We start from the raw sequence: 19,347 nt of genomic DNA, 5'->3' as shown, positions 1-19,347 counted from the left end.
AGACCTAATAACTGACAGGAAAAGAAACTGTGCTCTTTTAGCCTGTGCAAAAACCAGACTTCTCTTCTCCTTTCACTATCAATGGATGCTGCCCGGGTAATGGATGTTCACTGGCCTATAGGCGTGAGATTCTGTGCCCAATGCAGGGCCCCCTGCTGTGTAATCCAGCAAAAGCCAGAGGTTGCAAACCGGGGCCTGTGTTGTGTCTGGTTTGGCTGGTCCTCTGCTTCAAAGACAGTGAATTTTAAACTTAGGAAACTCTACGAAAGGGCTCATTCTTGAATGCTAACCACGACTCACGGGCTCTCCCTTGCCCCTGCTTGTTTTGCCTGTAAACAAAAAGGTTTACCTTGAGTTTCTAGTCCAAATTCGCAGGCATAATGACACAGTCCATAATGGTACAGAGTGAGAAATCACTAAGCCCATAATTGTAATTTATGAATTTCTGGTAAGAACAGGTGAGTAAGGCTAGGGAAATTTTACCTGACTTATCTCTTTCTGGACTTTCCAGGACAAAGGGGAAACTGAATGGCAGCTCTCAGAGTTTATTAACATCTGCTCAGTGCCTCTGAGGCCAGTTCTCAGAATCCAAAGCAGAAAGGTGTGAAAATCAATCACCCATGATTTTACCCCTGCCAGGTCAACTCCAAGGGGTTTTAATATGTATATATGAAGTGTGTCTCTCCAAGTCTATATTCTGCATGAGGAAAGAAATTATCCCAATCTGTGGCCCCCTTGCCCCTGGCAAGACCACAGGACAAGTATGAAAATTCAAACTTCAGGGGCTGTGAAGGTTATGACCTCACCGCTTCTCCCCCAGGCACTTCTCAGTCTATATGGCAAGAACTTTGTGGGATATCTGGAGCATATTTTGGACATTATCTTCTCAGCAAGCACTTAAACCAACTGAATTATCACTTTATTTCTAGTTTGTGGTTTTTAAAAAAAATGATTATCATTGTTATAACATTTTTTAAAAAATACAGTAATTAAACTTTTTTTAAATACAGTAATGTTTAAAGAAGAAAATGTTGAGTATAATAGCAAAATGGAAAAACAACACTTCTATCATTTTCTTTCTATGCATTTTAACATAGTAGAGATTATTACGTATATACAATCTGTCTTCTGCTTTGAAGCCCAGTGACCCCCCCAAGCAATAAACTCCTATTAGTAAAACTTCTTAAAATATTTAAAAGGCCAAAGCCATTCTATTCTATGGCTGTAGGACCCTTTACTAGACATTACTGTGGGTTATCTGTGCTTCCAATTTTTATTACTGTATTATAAATAATACTGTGGTGAACATCTTTAAGCATAAAACAGAGTTCCTAGATTAAAGGGTATGGCTATTGTGAAGTCTCCTGACACAACTGTTATGTGGTAGGCTGGAAAGGGTACACCTGCCTTTACTTATTTTTGTCATGTTTCTTTAAGCCTTAGAGCAACAACGTTTGATAAACAGGAGCTTAACAGCCATCTTGGAGCTCAAACATAAGAAGGAAAGAGGCAGAGTCAGCGTCCTCATTCTCTGCTACTTTGTGTGAGTGGTTTATTATAGAGACAATGGGAGAAGGAAAACCAGGCACAGCAACTGCAAACAGGCTAAATGATTTCCAAGTCCAAATAGAGAAGAAAACAGATAGGGAGCTGATGCATTTATACAGACTGACATGCAAACCACAGGACAGGGACCACTGTTCCTAAAACCTGGCTGTCTAGAGCCTCGTTTTGCTCATTCTCAAATAAGGAAAAAGACTGAGACTTTTTCACATAAACACGGGTAGAGAACTTCAGACCCATAAACAGAACTTCTCACCTTTCGAAGTCTTGCAAGGAGACCTGCTACGTGCTCGTGCTGTTCCGATCTAGCAAGATCTTCTGCCGTCTTTCCATCCTATTGGAGAAAAATGCATTAGTTCTTTTCTCTGAAAAGGAGATCTGTGTGTGTTCCATACCACCATTCCGTGGGTCTGAGGCAGAAACAAGCATAGCAGGTGTGAGAAGCAAGCCAGACAAGCAAGAGCATGTCTTGGTGTGTTTCTCTGGCTGTGCAATCCTTATTTCACTTGATTGTCCAGGACAGGAAGGTGAGAAGCAGGAACAAAGCACATGCTGGTATCTTCCTGTCCAACAGCGACACCTTTCAGGTCCACCGGTTTAATCACAACTCAACAGCCCCCTCAGCTGGCTGGTTCCTCCCTGTCCTGAACCCCTCTCTCCAATCTCCAATCAGGCAGACAGTAAAGATTCTCAGGTGCCAAATTCTAGTTAGTGCAAGCTACTGTGTTACAATCCTTAAAGGGACAAACTCAGTCCTTGCATGATACCAGCTCCTGGTAATTACTGTGCATTTCAAAGGAAATACTTAGTTTGACAGGCAATTTTGATTGAAAGATTTTTTGGTGAACAGCAAACAAGGAAATAAGAGTCCACAGCACTTTTATGCTTGCTTTTTATTTAGAGATTTTTTCACAGGCTGCAGTTTCACACTGAATAAATTTGTTTCTGTATCCACACCATGAACATACACGATGACAGCAAGTATTTATTGAACACCACCTCATAATATGTGCCCGACCCAGCTCTCAGTGCTCTGCAAGCCTCAGTCCTTGAAGTCACCCCTGGGAGGCAGAAGCTGTCACTGTTCCCCTGCCACTGGGGAGAAAAAGGACATGTAGGGGCTGTTCTGTTGCAGTTTTAGAGATCACTAAAAATTCAAAAGTAGAAAAGATGAAAAGCAATTTAAAAAAATGAAAATGAATTTTTTTTAAATAAAAAAGTAAGGATTTGGTTTATCTATCAATGTGTATCAATAACAAAGTTGCATCCCTGTAGAAGCTTAGGGATATCCGAAATCTACTTAACAGCAACCTCTCAGTTCCTCAACCCAAGTCACTCCCGGAGTCATGCCCGGGGTCCCATTCAGACAGTGTTGCTCAATCTTGCCAACACTGACATTTTGCACCAGGCAATTCTCTGTTGCTGGGCCTGTCCTGTGCCTCTCAGAAATTTTAGTAGCATCTCTGGTTTCTACACACTAGGTGGCAGTAGCATCCCCTAACTCCCAGTTGTGACAACCAAATAGGCATTGGAAATTGTTGGGGGTGGGGGCAAAATTGCCTTGCTGAGAACCACTGCCTTAGGCTGCCAGTTGAAGCCCAGGTGGCTGCTCCGGTGGAGGCTTGCTGTGCAGTCAGAACTGCCCGTTTCTCTCTGTTCCTTTAAATTCCTGAAATATCCAAATATCCCCCAGTGGGCAGGCCAGGGCTTCAGGCTTGCTTTGGGGGTGAATTAAGTGCCTTATCAGACACTGCATCTCCAACCAGGGATCCATGCCAAATGCTCTAGTTTTTTTATGGATGCAAGAAAAGTCAATAAAGAGAAGGGGTTCTCCATTACACTCTGGAATCACCTGTAAAACTTGAAAATATCCTGTCGCCCAGCTCCCACACAGACACTGCTGTCAGCAGTATGGGGTACATCCTGGGCTCCCAGGTTAATTCTATTATGCAGCAAGGTTTGGGAACCACTGCCCTAGTTAGAAGAAATCTGAGCCTTGACTAAGTTTCCTGCCCCCGACATGTCTGAACAGGACATTCCTCTTGCAGAGCTCAGATGCAAACAAAACACAGGCAGAGGCCTTTCGCCGACAGGATGAACCCTCCACTGTTCAACCTCTTCAAAGTCAAGAGAACCACCATCAACAATACTTCCTCACAGCCAGGCATGGTGGCTCATGCCTGTAATCCTAGCACTTTGGGAGGCTGAGGTAGGTGGATCATCTGAGGTCAGGAGTTTGAGACCAGCCTGCCCAACATGGTGAAACCCTGTCTCTACTAAAAATATAAAAATCAGCCAGGTGTGGTGGTGCGTGTCTGTAATTCCAGATACTCAGGAGGCTGAGACATAAGAATTGCTTGAACCTGGGAGGCAGAGGTTGCAGTGAGCCGAGATCGTGCCACTGCACTCCAGCCTGGGTGACAGAATGAGACTCCGTCTCAAAAAAAAAAATATTATATATATATAAAATAAAAATGTTTCCTCACATTTGCACTGCACTTTACAGCTTGCAAAACATGTCGCTCTAAAGGACACTATTCAGACTTTCAACAGAAATGCCTGGCAGTGCAGGAGACAGTCTAAAGTTGGGAGAAGACCCAGTTTGAAGTCCTGAACCCACCCCTCACCGGCTATGTGGTGGGTCACTCAGCCTTCCCAAGCCTGGGTTTCCTCATCTGCAAGATGGAAAATGGCACCCTCCCTGCACAGGTTCTTGAGCAGGTGAGAGAAAACCAAATGGAAAGAACCAGCACAGTGCCAGGCACAGAAGAAGCAAGCAGTGTTGGAAATTACTCGTAGAAGAGCTGAGAATTGCCCTAACTACCTGGCCTTCTGTCTGAGGAGGGGCAGAAGTCAGATCTCTGCATTTTGGTCTTGGCTCTACTGGACACCCCGACGGAGGCTGCAAAAGCAACACTTACACTTGCTGCCCTCCTCCTTACCAACAGGGCTCATGGACTCAATGAAGTGCATGCATTGAAAAGATATAGAAAGATGGCCAAGTGTCTCGGCACTCAGCTGTCCATCATCTCAACGTGATCCTTGGGGACCAAGTGGCTGCAGAAGGGTGAGTTGGGTCCAGAAATCATGGTGTCTCTTGTGCACCAGCAGCCCCCAACACTACATTCTAGACTGTGGGCAGTGATTCTCAAGTTGGCCCCATGACATAGAAAGAAATCCATGGAAAGGTGAAAGGCCACTTCACTTATTGTGTTCAAGAAGCCACAGACCCACAGGCCAGCCAGTTTTAGGAGCCTGCCCTTCACAGACATGCTGCTTATTGACGTCTGGGGAAATGCTCACAGTCAGGACCTCTAGTGACACGTGTAATATGCTTTGCAAAGGAACAGATGGGGTTTTAACTGGGGCAAGCATTGACAGGGAAACCTATTTGTGTATCCCCAGTGAAAAGATGATCTGAAAGAATGTGCACAGTCATTTAAACATCTTTAGATAGTGTTGGGGAAAATACGGATTTTTTGTTAACCTACAGAATTATAAGGGCTCATCTACTTAGCCCTCGGTCAACAAACACTCCATGTCCTGCCTGGACTATGGTGCCATTCATTTTTTCCTTCCTTCCTTCGTACTTTCATCTAGCAGGTATTTACTGAGTGCGTATTATGCACAGGCCTATGGATACAGCAGTGAATAAAACGAACAAAAGTCCCTATTTTCATGGGATCCAGAATCTAGTGGGGAGGGCCGACAAGAAACAAATAGGTGAGTAAAATACAGTAGGTCAGGTGGTGATAGGTGCTATGAAGAAAAATGGGGCAGGGGAGATGAGGGGCAGTCCTGGGGGTGGGGGAGGGATAGGATTTAAAATAGGGTGGTCCAGAAAGGCCTCCCTGAGAAGGTGAAGCTCGAGTCAGAACCTGCAGAAGGTGAGAGAGCAAATCACATGGTTACCTGGGGAAGAGCCGCTCAGGCCCGAGAATAGCAAGTGCAAAGGCCCCGGGGCGGTGGATGGCCAGCACTTTTGAAGAATGTCAAGGAAGCTCATGGGGCTGATGCGGAGGGAGAGGGGAGGAGGCGGAACAGGAGATGGGGGTCAGGGAGGCAATGTCAGGGGCAGATCCTTGGGGAAGCCCCCATTTGAAGGGCTCTGATTCCCATGAGAAGCTGCTAGAGCATCTGAGCAAGAAGGACGAGATCTGACTTATGTCTGACCAGGTGGCTGCGTGGGGACCAGGCTGTGGACAGGTAAGGGTGGAAGCAGGGAGCCCACTTACGAGGCAGCAATGAATTCCCAGTGATCCCTGCCCAAGGGCTCACTCCTCCTAGGAGAAATCAGGATACGATTCCAATAGAGCAAGGAAGGTGAAGGGACTACCAGCCCACAGGGGCAAATCACACATGCCGGAGAGGCTGGGACAGAGGAGGTTTCCTGGGCTGGAGGTGAATGTTGATGGATGAGGAGGAGTGGGTGCCACGGAGTCTTCCCCGAATGTTATGGGCTGTGTGCCCGCATGCCCGTAGCAGGCATTCCGAGTCTCTCTCACTCTGAAGGCAGAGTGCCATCAGGTACCCTCAGGGCAGAAGTGGGCAGAGAGATGTGTGCCTGTGTGTGCTGACGCTGTGGGCACATTATGTGCAGGGGGTGAAGGGGGAAAGGGGAGTCCAGGGTGAAAGAACAGCAGGTGACAACTCCATGATGGGGGAGCCGGCAGGGGCTTCCCAGGACCCGGCCACAACTGAAGGGGTGCAGAGGGGAAGGGGAGGCTGGGCAGAGGCTGCAGAGGTCACATCCTGAAGGCAGAGGAGCCCTAGATGGAGGTGAAAGTGGAGCCCACCGAGTGGCTGGCATTTCTAGAAAGAGAACCGTGGGGCTGGGATGGACTGGTCCCAAGGGGCAGGAGGCTACCATGCAGGGGTGGGTTAAGAGTCCGATTGGTCTGGAGGAGACTAAGGTTAAGGGTGACACCCTTAACCAGGTGGGGGCTGGAGGGGCGGGTGCTTCGTGGTCATGGAGAATTGGAAGGAGACTTAGTAGGCTGCTGGCTAGATGCAAACAGGTGAGGAGAGAGTAAGGAGGGTTTCCGTGATCGTGGGCAGGGTGACAGACAGGTGCTGAAGCCCTCTGCAGAGGCTGAACACTGGGGTAGAGGACGCACAGAACTGGAGGGAGGGATCCTGGTGTGGGGGGTGCCGAGGGTCTCTGAAGGTGCTGTGTGAGGCTGGCACTCAGGGGCAAGCAGGGACCAGAGACCTGAGCATGGGCCTCAGTGTTGGACAGCTGCAAGTCTGGGGGCCAGAGACGGCCAAGGAGATGGAGAGGGAGAAGATGGACCAGCAGGAAACAGAGGCCTGGGGAGAAGCAGGACGCGGGGACTTTCTCATCCCAGGCAGGACTGTCAGGGCGCGCCAAGGGCGCCCAGTCCTGGGGATATCCAGTGAAAGAGGCTCAGGGGCAGCGGCTGGGGCTTGGGTGGAAAGATAACAAGGAAGCAAAGGAAGAGCTGGCTTCGAATCAGGGACGGGCTCACAGTGGGCGGGAGCAGAGGCAACAGCTGGGCCAGGCTCATGGGGGCTTTGGGGTGGCTGGGAAAGTTCTATTCTTGACCTGCGTGGAATTCAAAGGTGTTTGTCTTATGGAAACCCACTAAGCTTTATATTGGTTTATGTGCTTTTTTCTATTTATGTTTTATAGTAAGAAAGTTTAGAAGGAAAGCTGTCAGGAAGTGAGTGGGGACTCTGCTCAGGGTTACGTGGAATGGAAGGCAAGACAGTGGAGGGTGCAGGAGTAGGGGAGGCAAGGATAAAGAGGGGACAGGACACGCAGACTTGTTCAGGTCATCCTGGCTGAGGACTCAGCGGAGCAGGAAGGCGGCAGCAGGGGGCGCTGGTGGTCAAGGGTGGTTCTGAAGGAGAGGAGGATGGAACTGCTTCTGGAGGGTAGGAGGGAGGCCTAGGTGCTGGGCCTTCCAGGAAGACCAGAGGCCCCTCCCTAGGCCTTGACTCAGCCTGAAACCTGGAGAGTAAGGATGCGCTGTGAGTGCACAGAAGGAAAAAGCTTTGTATAAACCAAAGAACGTGAAAGATCCCAATAATTTAAGAATACTGGAAGTCCTCACCAGATCAACTAGGCAAGAGAAATAGAGGCATCCAAATTGGAAAAGAGGAAGTCAAATTATCCCTGTTTGCTGATGACATGATTTTATATCTAGAAAACCCTGAGGATGTCACCAAAAAATTCTTAGAGTTAATAAATTAATTCAGTAAAATTTCAGAATACAAAATTAACATACAGAAATCAGTAGAGTTCCTACATACCAATGACAATCCAGCCCCAAATCAGGAAGGCAATCCCATTTACAATAGCTACCAAAAAAAAAAAAACACAAAAATCTAGGAATATATTTAACCAAGGAGGTGAAAGATCTCTACAAGGTAAACTAAAAAACACTAATGAAACAAATTGTAGATGACACAAACAAATGGAAAAACATCCTGTGCTCACAGATGGGAAGAATTAATATTGTTAAAATGACCATACTGCCCGAAACAATCTACAGATTCAATGCAATCCCCATCAAAATACCCACCTCATTTTTCACAGAATTAGAAAAAACAACTCTAAAGGTCATATGAAACCACAAAAGGGCCTAAATAGCCAAAGTAATCCTAAGCAAAAAGAGCAAAGCTGGAGACATCATATTGCCTAATTTCAAATTACACTAGATGGCTATAGTAACCAAAACAGCATGGTACCCACATAAAAACAGACAATGGAATAGAACAGAATAGGGAACCCAGAAATATAGCCACATGCTTACAGCCAACTGTTCTCTGACAAAATTGATAAGAACATACACTGGAAAAAGGCCACCCTTTTCAATAAAGAATGCTGGGAAAGTTGGATAGCTATTTGCAGAAAAATGAAACTGTATCCTTCTCTCTCACCATTTGCAGAAGTCACCTCAAGATAGATTAAAGACTTAAATGGAAGATCTTAAATTATAAAAATACTGGAGGAAAACTAAGGGAAAACTTTCTAAACATGGGTCTAGGCAAATAATTCATGACTAAGACCTCAAAAGCATAGGGAACATAACTAAAAATAGACGAACAGGACTTAAACTAAAAGCTTCTGCACAGCAAAAGAAATAATCAACAGAGTGAACAGACAACTTGCAGAATGAGAGAAAATATTCGCAAACTCTACATTCGACAGGGAACTAACATCCAGAATGTACCAGGAACTCAAACAACTCAACACAATAAAAACCCCCAAATAATCCCACTTAAAAGTGGGCTAAGGACATGAAGAGACATTTTTCAAAAGAAGACAGCCAACAAACATGAAAAGCATGTTCAACATCACCAATCATCAGAGACATGCAAGTTAAAACCACAATGAGTATCACCTTAACACCAATCAGAATGGCCATTACTAAAAAGTCAAAAAATAACAGATGTTGGGGAGGATGCAGAGAAAGGGAACTTTTATACATTGTTGGTGGGAATGTAAATTAGTACAACCTCTATGGAAATCATAGAGAAGTTATGCACGGCAACTTCTCAAATGACTAAAAATAGAACTCCCATTCGTTCCAGCAACCCCACTACTGGGTATCTACCTGAAGGAAAATAAATCATTATGTCAAAAAGATACCTGCACTTGTATATTCACTACAGGACTATTCACAGTAGCAAAGGTAGGGAATCAAACTAAGTGTCCATCAACAGACGACTGGACTTAAAAATTGTGGTATATGTACACAGTGGAATACTACTTGGCCATTAAGAAAAGGAAATCAGGCTGGGCGCGGTGACTCACGCCTGTAATCCCAGCACTTTGGGAGGCCGAGGTGGGCGGATCACAAGATCAGGAGCTCCAGACCATCCTGGCCAACATGGTGAAACCTGTCTCTACTAAAAATACAAAAATTAGCTGGGCATGGTGGCTTGCACCTGTAGTCCCAGCTACTTGGGAGGCTGAGGCAGGAGAATCACTTGAACCTGGGAGGCAGAGGTTGCAGTGAGCCGAGATTGCCTCACTGCATTCCAGCCTGGTGACAGAGCGAGACTCTGTCTCAAAAAACAAAAACAAAAACAAAAAAATAAAAAATAAAGAAAAAAGAAAAGGAAATAACGTCCTTTGTAGCAACATGGATGGAAATGGAGGCCGTTATCCTAAGTGAAACAACTGAGACACAGAAAACCAAATATCACATGCTGTCACTTAAAGTGGGCACTAAATGATGTGTACACAGGGAAGAAGAGTGTGGAATGATAGACAATGGGGACTTGGAGGGGTGAAGGGGAGGGAAGCACATGGAGGATGGGAGTTTGTTTGGTGGGTACAGTGTGCTTTGCTCCAGTGATGGACACACTGAAGACCCTGACTTCACCCCAGTGTAATATACCAGTGGAGAAAATTGCACTTGTACCCCATGAAAATATAAAATAATAAATCAATCAATAAATTTATTGACAGGTTAGTATGATAATATTTGCATACCTTGTGCTAATATATTATTGAAATTCATTTCCTCCGTTTCTTTTTCCTTCTTCCATGTGGCTGCTAGGAAACTTAAACCGAGGGATGTGGTGTGGTCACGTTTCTGAGGGCGACGTCCCCAGTAAGGCCCTCCATTCTGGAGGGTCTCCCTGGCCCTGCGGAACCCTCCCCTGGCTGCCCTGCGGGAGAGGAAGCCCCGGTTCCCTGCGGGGAAGGCCGGGCCCACCCAGCTCTGCTCACCCTCCCATCTCCTGGGCCTCCACGCCGGCTCCAGACATTGCGCTCCCACCGCAGGAGGGCACTGGAAGCCGCTGAGCCCCGGTCCTGAACAGGGCGATCCTCCCGGGACTCTGTCTGGCAGAGACGGCGCCTGGCCTGCAGGTTTCAGCGATGCCTCCCGCAGGGGCACCCCCAGCCCCTGTCCATGCCCTCAGGACCCGCTCCTTCCTGTCATCACGCAGTCCCATTCAGTGACTGTAATTGACGGCTATGACTCTCAGGTCAGCATCCTTCTCCCATTTCCAGAAGTCTCCTGAGGGGCGCGCGCCTGTCTTGTCCCTCTGGACTCCCTGCTCTCACCGCGCCCCCAGTGTGTGCGGAGTGACTGCGGGTGCGGTGTGTGCAGAGTGACTGAGGGGGCTGCAGAATGAGCGCTGCAGGTGCGGCTCCGAGGTTAGCTCTGGGCACCGTGGGAGGGTCCTGGGGACAGAAGACGCTTTTCCTGCGGTGGGAAGCGGGAGAGCGAGGAGGTGCACGGAGGGACCTGAGGAGGAGCCAGGCAGGGACCACCGATACAGATGTCGTAGGGAAGGGCAGAGGGGCCCGCGGCTCACGGAGGGACCCCACAGAGGGGGCCGCACATTTCAGCAGCCCCAACCCGCACTGCGGTAATCAGCAGCGTCAGCTGCTGGCATCTCCAATAATGGCCTGGCTGGGTCTTTCATGAGGCCACACATAGGACAAAAATATTTCTTCGTCTTGAAAATGCATATAAATGCTCTGTTAGGGAGTAACTGGAACCTGTGCCCAAGCATGGCTGGGCAGGGTTTGACAATGGCCAACCAGATCTAGCAAGGCAGGCACAGCAGGGTGATGTGGGTATGGTGTGTGCGTTTGTGGTGGGTGACCACATGCCCCAGAAAGGGGCCTCATCCCATGTGAAGTACTGGTAATAACTGGGCCTGCAGAGAAGGCACAGAGCTGGGCCCCCCACTGCACAGATCAGACCTATTCCTTCTGGGGAGGGAATGACATCCCGGTAACATGAGTGCATACGGGGAGGTGACATCCTAGCCCCAGCGGTCAGCAAACAATTTCTGTCAAGGGCCAGGCAAGTAGGTGTTTCGGCTCTGTGGCCCATATGGTCTCTGTCACAACTGCTCAGCTCTGACACCTGGCGTGGAAGCTGCGAGGGCCAATACAAACCTTGGGCATGGCTGTGTCCCAATAAGACGTCATTTACAAAAACCAGCAGTGGCATATGGCCCGTGGGCCATGGTTTGCTAACCTCTGGATGATCTCCAGGAAATGAGGCTCTCTTCCAGCCTCAGGGCCTGAGGTTGGCTGACACATTAAAGCACCACTTGGTCTCCTCAGAGAATCATGCTCTGTCAGCAAAGCTCTAATCTGTGACTCTCCCACAAAGACTGGACGGTCAGCCTACTCTCAGGCCGGCAAGTACTCTAATGGTAATATTTCACTGCAGCCATAAAATTGCAACCATACCTTATTAGCTGATGCATTTTCCTTCTTGAGTATTTCATGAAATGTGAATCAAAGGGTTTCCTCAGCAGGGAGGTGCTAGGTCTGGCATCCGGAACAGGGAGTGAGGGAACTGAACAGATCTCACTTAAAATACTCCACAGGCCTAAAGCAAAGCCTGACTCTAAGCAACTCCTGCTTATGGCACCCGGCAGCCTGGTCTTGTGGGGCAAACGTGGAGACTGCACCCAACACCCACTGAGGATTCTTCCTCCCCCAGCTCCTTCTAAAGGGCAGGGGCTCCAGCGCCCTGGGGCAGAGGAGCATTTAGGAAGGGGAAGTACACACACCCCACAATGCACGGGCCCTGGTGTGACACGAAAAACAAAAAGCCCAGCGGGAAGCAGCGGAATCCCTGGCAGAGCAGGGTGTGGTGAGATGAGAAGAGGAGGAACATTAAGGAGACATTAGGCTGGGCATGTGTGGGCAAATGTCTGTGTTACTGCAACGGAGGAGCTGCGGCTGAACAGCAGCCTGGCTGCTTTAGAATGCAGAGTTGCCATGCAAGCCCTGTCCCTCCTGCTCTGGAGGCGCCAGAGGCTCCCAGCAGCTCCCTCCTGCACGAAGCCCTGTGGGCACTCACTGTGGTCAGCGCCTCCACGCTGGCTCCCATCAGACAGAGATACCGGACAACGTCTAGGATTCCGTTGTTGGCCGCAAGGTGCAGAGGTGTTCGTCCATACTGGGAAGAGAGAAAAAAGGTCAAAGGTCGTTCTTCTCACACAGTTGCTGAGGATGACATTCCGGAGATACAAGCTTAAGGAAGGGGTCAGGGCCCACCAGAAAGGAGGAAGGAGCCATCTCCCTTCTCCTGAAACTTGCTCTCCACTGGGGCAGGCCAGCCAGGAGAACCTTTCCAAGTACTTTGCAGTTAAAAGAGGAGCTTCAAAATACAACTTCAAAGATAACTTAAGTTCAAGTTTCCTCCTGTGTTGGCCTGAAGGACACAGGAGCCAAGGGCTCAAGGTCCAGGGTTCCAGCAAGATCTGCACCATAGTTCAAATTTAGACACAGCCAGGGAAGAAGACACGGAAGACAGATATTGAAGACATCCTAATTAGTGAAAATCCCAGGACAAGCCCATAAGCCCTGTTTGTGCCTGCGGTTCCCAAATTCTGTGCCAAGGTACCCCAGGGAACTGCACTGAATTCTTAGGGGTGCCCAGGAATATCTAAAGTTTTTGATAAGAAACGTGGTTCTGAGACCAGGTGAACTACTAGCTTGAAGTGGTGCAGAGTGTCATCATTAGACTGCACCACCCTGCCTTCCATGACATCATGTCTTTCACAGCAGGGGGTTGGTGGCTGCCCTGAGAGGAACCAAGAGTCTTGAGGAAATCACTGTGGACAGGAAATGAGGCCGTGTCCACTCTGAGTCCAAGGTTTCAGAAGTGCAGTGCCCAACGGGAGCGCTCATCAGATTGTACGTAATGTGGTCATGGAAGAAGGAAAAGAAAATATTAGTTTTCTTTCCGTTTATGTGTATTACCTTTCTCAGCTGCTGCTAAGCTGTTAGGACATAAGTGGTTACTAAGTTGTTTGGACTGAACCACTCAATGAACAGAACTGTTAGGGATTTCTTTTGATCTAGGGGAACCATGAAAAAATAATTACTGAAACCCTGAGGAGGTTGTGAACTGAGAAAGTTTGGGAATTTTTTAATGCTATGTATTTTTAAATATCAGTTTTTGTTATAAAGTTAACACATGCTCTTTTTAAAAATCCAAGCAACCTAGAAAAACATATAATACAAAATAAAAAACTTCCTTCTCCCCTCCTGCCTTACTCTCAAGCTCTCTGGCTCAGAGCTGTCCCTGTTTAACATTTTGGTCCATTTCCTCCCAAGCTCTTATCTATGAATCCTCAACAGGAGAGAAATAATTTAAACAGCCCAGATGTGGTCATAGCCCACCTTCCACTCTGTCCCTTGCTTTGTCCACCTAACAGTAGATTGGAAACACTTTTCCATGCCTGTAACGGGAGGGATCACATTCTCGTGAATGCCTGAATAGCACCCACTGTGTGGCTCTCATGATTCATTCAGCCACCGAGGGGGGACGCTAGGCAGTTCCAATTCCCAGCTAGTGTAAACACTGCTGCAGTATGGGATACGCTCATATTTCTTTATTATTATCTTCTGCAGTAATGCAGAAAACAGATACTAAGCTTTCAAGCATTCTAGAGTTCACGTGAGAAGGAAAAGGGAAGGTTTTGAAGACTGGGTGAAATGTTTAGAAGATGCAATGTAAGAGAGATGTAATTTTGGTTGTAGAATGCACAGTTTTCTAGAAGGGAAGAAAGCTGAGGAAGAGAGTGTGATGAAGAAAAGGGCAGAGGAAATGGCCACTGTTGAAGGGCCCAGGTTGGGACAGAATGACACCAAACCCCTTAGCCTTAAATTCTAGGTCTGCCACCACCTGGACCCAATGTCTCCAGCTTCATTTTCTCTCTTCCCCATAACCCCCTCCCTAAATACCTACCCCACACACCCTGTGTGTCAGTGACAGCCCACAGCAGACACACTGGCTTCCCTTGGTGGAAAACAGGCTTCCCTCTTCTCCATCTGTCAAAGCCTCGGTCATCTTAAGTGATCACCTCTGAAAAGCCTTCCCTGATTTCTTTAATATATGAATTGTTGCTTCTGTGTTTCCGGAGCACCTTGTGCCCATCACAGCAGCAATGACAACAGGAGACGCTGCTACATCTGAATGTGAGTGTCTCTAAAAGGAGCCTGAGGGCAGAGCCATTCACCTTGGCATCTACGAGTTCCTCCCTCCGCGCTGGGCACAGTGCTGCCCTGGAAGGGCCTCGATAAACACCTGACAGGCAGGGAGTCCTCTCTCATCCTCCCAGATGCGTGCGTGTGCACAGCGTGCCTTCTGTCTGTCCTTATGGGAAGCACCGACTCAAAGAGGGACAAATGGGTAAGGGCCATGCATTCTGCGCCATCTATTCCCTTTCCTTTCCATGCTTTCTAACACAGCAAGTTAAATAGCCACTCTCCTGATTTCCATACAAGAAGGAGGAAGAATGCAGAAACGTCTGTTTCACTGCATGAGCATCAAACATAGCCATGAGGTCCTGTCACATACTGGTGACAGGGTAGAATTTGAATGGCCATTTTTATTTCTGGAGGAACTTAATCCAGATAAGGAAAAGGCAAGACCATGCAATGGAGAAAGAGCAACAGCCTCCTTGTAGAATATGGATGCCACCCCACGCTCACTATCAGTTACTTGAGTGAATCTCTAGAAAGCTGGATGCGCTTTGGTGGGAAGTGATGCCTTCTGTTACGTACCTGTGCTTCTTTCAAGCCCTTCTAAAGCCCCCATCACCTTTCCTTTAAAAAAAAAAAAAATAGCAAAACAAGCCTGACAGCAACCCTTCTGAAGAAGCTGTGAGATCCCCAAAGTCAGGGTGTGCTGATGATGGGAGTGCCAAAGCCAACCCAGGGAGCCTGTCTGCAGGGGCAGAGATGCAGAGCTTGTGTGCAGCCAGCACACTTCTGTCCAGATGGGCTCTGAATTACGGGTCTGAATTTTGCTGCTAATTCCAAGGGGTTGAAACTGGAACTGATGATTTTCACATCAGCTGAGCTTCATTCAATGACAAAATCGTCTACAGAAGGCCCTCTATGTACAGCTGCTCTGCCATAGACAGTGATTACGCAAGTTTATGTCAGCATTTATTGACTTTACTTATAGATATTTGTAGCCTGAAAAATGTGAGACTTTTCCAGTAAATAAGCCAGTTGTTTCAAAACATGAAAGTCTGGGACTGTCTTGTGGATTTTTTAAAGAGTGTATTTAACAAGTCAAGTTGTGCATTTAGGTATGGAGTGAAACTGGGAAGAACACATTCCCTGTTTAGGTTAGGGCAAAGCACCATGAGATGCTCAGCTCCTCCTCTCTCCTCTCACAGGGGAGAGCTGATTCTAGATGCTGCACACATAGTAGACCCCTGGGCGCACAGTGGGAATGTCTACAGAGAGTCAAATAAGTGCAGATGTCCCTTGAAGCTGCTTTTGATTCATTTAAAGAATCCTAGACGGAAACCCAAGGTCTTGATGCTACTTCATGCTTCACTTGGCTTTCCCCTTAAGCCACTTACACAACTGACTTGGCAAGATTAGAACGGGACAAACTAAGAAAGCAACCAGCAGCTAATGGCTAAAACCTGGGATACTGCCTTTCCACACAGTCTCAGAATGTGAAATTACCAATTTCAATTTCTGTTTGAGTTAATCACATAACATGCAAAAGGAATAAGTTTCCATAAAAGTGTAACTTTCCAGCTGTTTCAGATATCCTTTTACCTCCGACAAACCATACTAGAATCCTACTGGCATTGTATATGCCATTCATAAACATTTCCTGAAATTAAAAAATTAATTGTGCTTGGACTTCATTTTTAGCATAATCATAACAGCATAATGCTTGTCTTTAATACAGCTACAGGGCCAAAATCACAGGAATCTGCAATATTCTATGTTGTTTGGTAATGAACATCTATATGGAATTCAGAGAAAAGGGAAAGTGGTGGCTAAAATATAGAAGTCAACATTTTTTATGAACCTAAAAGCACAGTTATTTTCGTTTCTCCATTTTTCACCAAACGATAGCATCTCTTTGGTCTTATCACATTTATTTAGCACAGAAAAAGGTACTAGGAACTTTTGCCCACAAAACTCTCAATGCGGAAAGCTAAGAAGAAAAATATAGGGTCAGGTGTGATGGCTCATGCCTGTAAACCCAGCACATTGGGAGGCTGAAGCAGGCAGATCACTTGAGGTCAGGAGTTTGAGACCAGCCTAGCCAACATGGTGAAATCCTGTCTCTACTAAAAATACAAAAATTAGCAGGGCATGGTGGCACGGGCCTGTAATCCCAGCTACTCAGGAGGCTGAGGCATGAGAATCGCTTGAACCCAGGAGGCACAGGTTGCAGCGAGCCAAGATTGGGCCACTGCACTCCAGCCTGGGTGACAAGAGTGAGACTCTGTCTCAAAAAAAAAAAATAATGATAATAAATAAAATAAGAGAAATACAGTCCTGGGATCAAATCTTAATGTCACTAGACATTTTCTTGAAGACTTAGTGCTCCAGAAAGATGCTACAATTTTACCATGTCTGATTCCTCTACAGAGCCTCATGCTCACAGGCATGTACACACACACACACACACACACACACACACACACACACACGGGATTTCCATCAGTGTACACTGAGTTATGCAAAAAGTACTTGTTATTATAATAATTTTCTGTTTATCTATGAAATTATTCAAAAGTCACATGTAAAATGCAACCTAAGATGGCAAAACCCAGGCCGGGCGCGGTGGCTCACGCTTGTAATCCCAGCACTTTGGGAGGCCGAGGCGGGCGGATCACGAGGTCAGGAGATCGAGACCATGGTGAAACCCCGTCTCTACTAAAAATACAAAAAAATTAGCCGGGCGTGGTGGCCGGCGCCTGTAGTCCCAGCTACTCGGAGAGGCTGAGGCAGAAGAATGGCGGGAACCCAGGAGGCGGAGCTTGCAGTGAGCCGAGATTGCGCCACTGCACTCCAGCCTGGGCGACAGAGGGAGACTCCGTCTCAAAAAAAAAAAAAAAAAAAAAAAAGATGGCAAAACCCTATAAAAAAGTACATGTCCATATAAGTAATATTCACTTTCAACAACAAACACATGCAAATAGAAACTTGGCCAAAATCCAGGATCAGGTGGGAGCACACAGAATCAGGATCCAGGACTGGGGGGATGGACACAGAATCAGGACCTAGGATCAGGTGAGAGAACCCAGAATCAGGACCCGGGATCGGGGGGTTGGACACAGAATCAGGACCCGGGATCAGGTGGGAGGACACAGAATCAGGGGGGTTGGACACAGAATCAGGACCCGGGATGAGGTGGGAGGACACAGAATCAGGACCTAGGATCAGTTGAGAGGACACAGAATCAGGACCTGGGATCAGGGGGATGGACACAGAATCAAGACCCGGGATCAGGCGGGAGGACACAGAATCAGGACCCAGAATCGGGTGGATGGACATAGTTGGAAGCTGTAGGGATCCTGTTCTCTGTGCATACCTTGTTTGAGATGTCCAAATTGCAGTTTGCTTCACAGAGGGCCACCACAATAGGCACGTTGCCATCTTTACACGCCACGTGGAGGGGAGTATTGCCGTGCCTGTCTTGATAATCGACGAAACACCCTTGGCTGAGGAGAGTCTTGATTACCTCCATCTGACACCGTCTCACAGCCAGATGAAGGGCAATGTGTCCGTCCTGGAAACAAACCCCAGAGATCATGAGAGCTTTTCACTTGGGCATGTGGCCTCCGTCTCTCCACCTTTCCTGCCGCCACCAAGTGAGGTTTAATTGGCAACAAGATCACTACTAAAAGGCCTAGTGGAGGATTTAAATGAAGAAACTTTACTCCTATAGCAGGGGTAAGGATGCAGAAGATGCGGAGCTTTACATGTTCCTCTCTAAATAATCACAGCCTAAGCTGAACACCAGCTTGATTCATTTAGGCTTCGGCAGTACAATCAGATAGAACATAAGTAATTGTTGACACTCCAATGGCCTCTTTAATCAAAGCATTTGTAAAACACTTTTAAAAACATTTGCCCAGCAATCTCTGCCAATTCCTAAATAGAGAGCCTATTATTTTACTTTGCACCAGGAAAAATGTGAAAGTATTGTGAAATAACTTGCTCAAGGGCTGTCATATAAATGAGAAGCAGATTTAACATGTGTAACCTCTGCATCCTGTGAAAAACCAGCCCGGGCATTCATTCTACCTATTACAGAATCCCTGATGAACAGATGTGTTGAGTTTTAGGCGCTGGGTGGAGAGTTCTGAAACATTTCTAAAACCTACTGTGCTAGGGTTTCTCAGCCTCAGCGCTATTGGCATTTGGGGCTGGGTGATTCTCTGTCGATGGGGCTGCCCTGTGAGCTGCAGGATGTTTAGCAGCACCACTGGCTGGGATCGATGAGACGCCAATAGCAACCCCCATCTCTAGTTGTGACAACCAGAAAGTATCTCCAGACATTATAAAACACCCCTGGAGGCAAAGTCGCCCCCACCCAGAACCATTGCTCTGTATCAAGAAAATAACTTCACAAAGGGCGGATATTAAATTAACTACAGAATCCCAAATCTAACCGCATATAGCAACATCACAGGCTTGTTTTAAGTACAGATCACAATAAAAACAGATGAGGCTGAGTTTGTTTAATTAAAAACATGGAACACCTGGTCTAGCATCGCGCTTGCCAGAAAAGAGTGGTTTATTGTCTTTTTACAACACAGCAGATGATAGAAATAAGTAAAACATCTATTTCTTTGTTTATCTAAAAATTAATAGTGTGTTGCCAATGTTAGTCCTCAATGAGAACTGTCTCGGATTCAGTGGACATCACTGTACCTGCTCTAAAGCTAAAAAAGCTAAAAATTATTTAGAGACCAAAGTCAATTGATCAATTCATGAATTTTGTTATGTGCCACAAATTAATATTAATTATTAAATACGATATAGAAAAGTTCACA

At 46.8% G+C, this 19,347-nt stretch overlaps 1 protein-coding gene across 10 annotated transcripts in view; it reads right to left on the bottom strand.

The window, feature by feature from the left end:
• The window catches only part of DAPK1 (death associated protein kinase 1), a 210,218-nt gene that overhangs the window by 36,851 nt on the left and 154,020 nt on the right, over nucleotides 1-19,347 (bottom strand). For 9 of the 10 annotated variants that reach the window (XM_032164451.2, XM_058444796.1, XM_032164450.2 and 6 more), the window contains 3 exons: nucleotides 17,880-18,077; nucleotides 12,375-12,473; nucleotides 1,820-1,897 (listed from right to left, as the gene is read on the bottom strand). In XM_032164451.2, coding sequence (XP_032020342.1) covers nucleotides 1,820-1,897; nucleotides 12,375-12,473; nucleotides 17,880-18,077 — 375 coding nt within the window. Of the gene's footprint in view, nucleotides 1-1,819; nucleotides 1,898-2,680; nucleotides 2,711-12,374; nucleotides 12,474-17,879; nucleotides 18,078-19,347 lie in introns of those variants that run through there. The other variant, XM_058444800.1, reaches the window with a different exon arrangement.

This window comes from Hylobates moloch, unplaced genomic scaffold (genome assembly GCF_009828535.3).
Source record: "Hylobates moloch isolate HMO894 unplaced genomic scaffold, HMol_V3 SCAFFOLD_10, whole genome shotgun sequence".
NCBI lineage: Eukaryota > Metazoa > Chordata > Mammalia > Primates > Hylobatidae > Hylobates > Hylobates moloch.
Note: the sequence above shows the minus strand (reverse complement) of the source record. Positions and strands in the feature narration are given on the sequence as shown.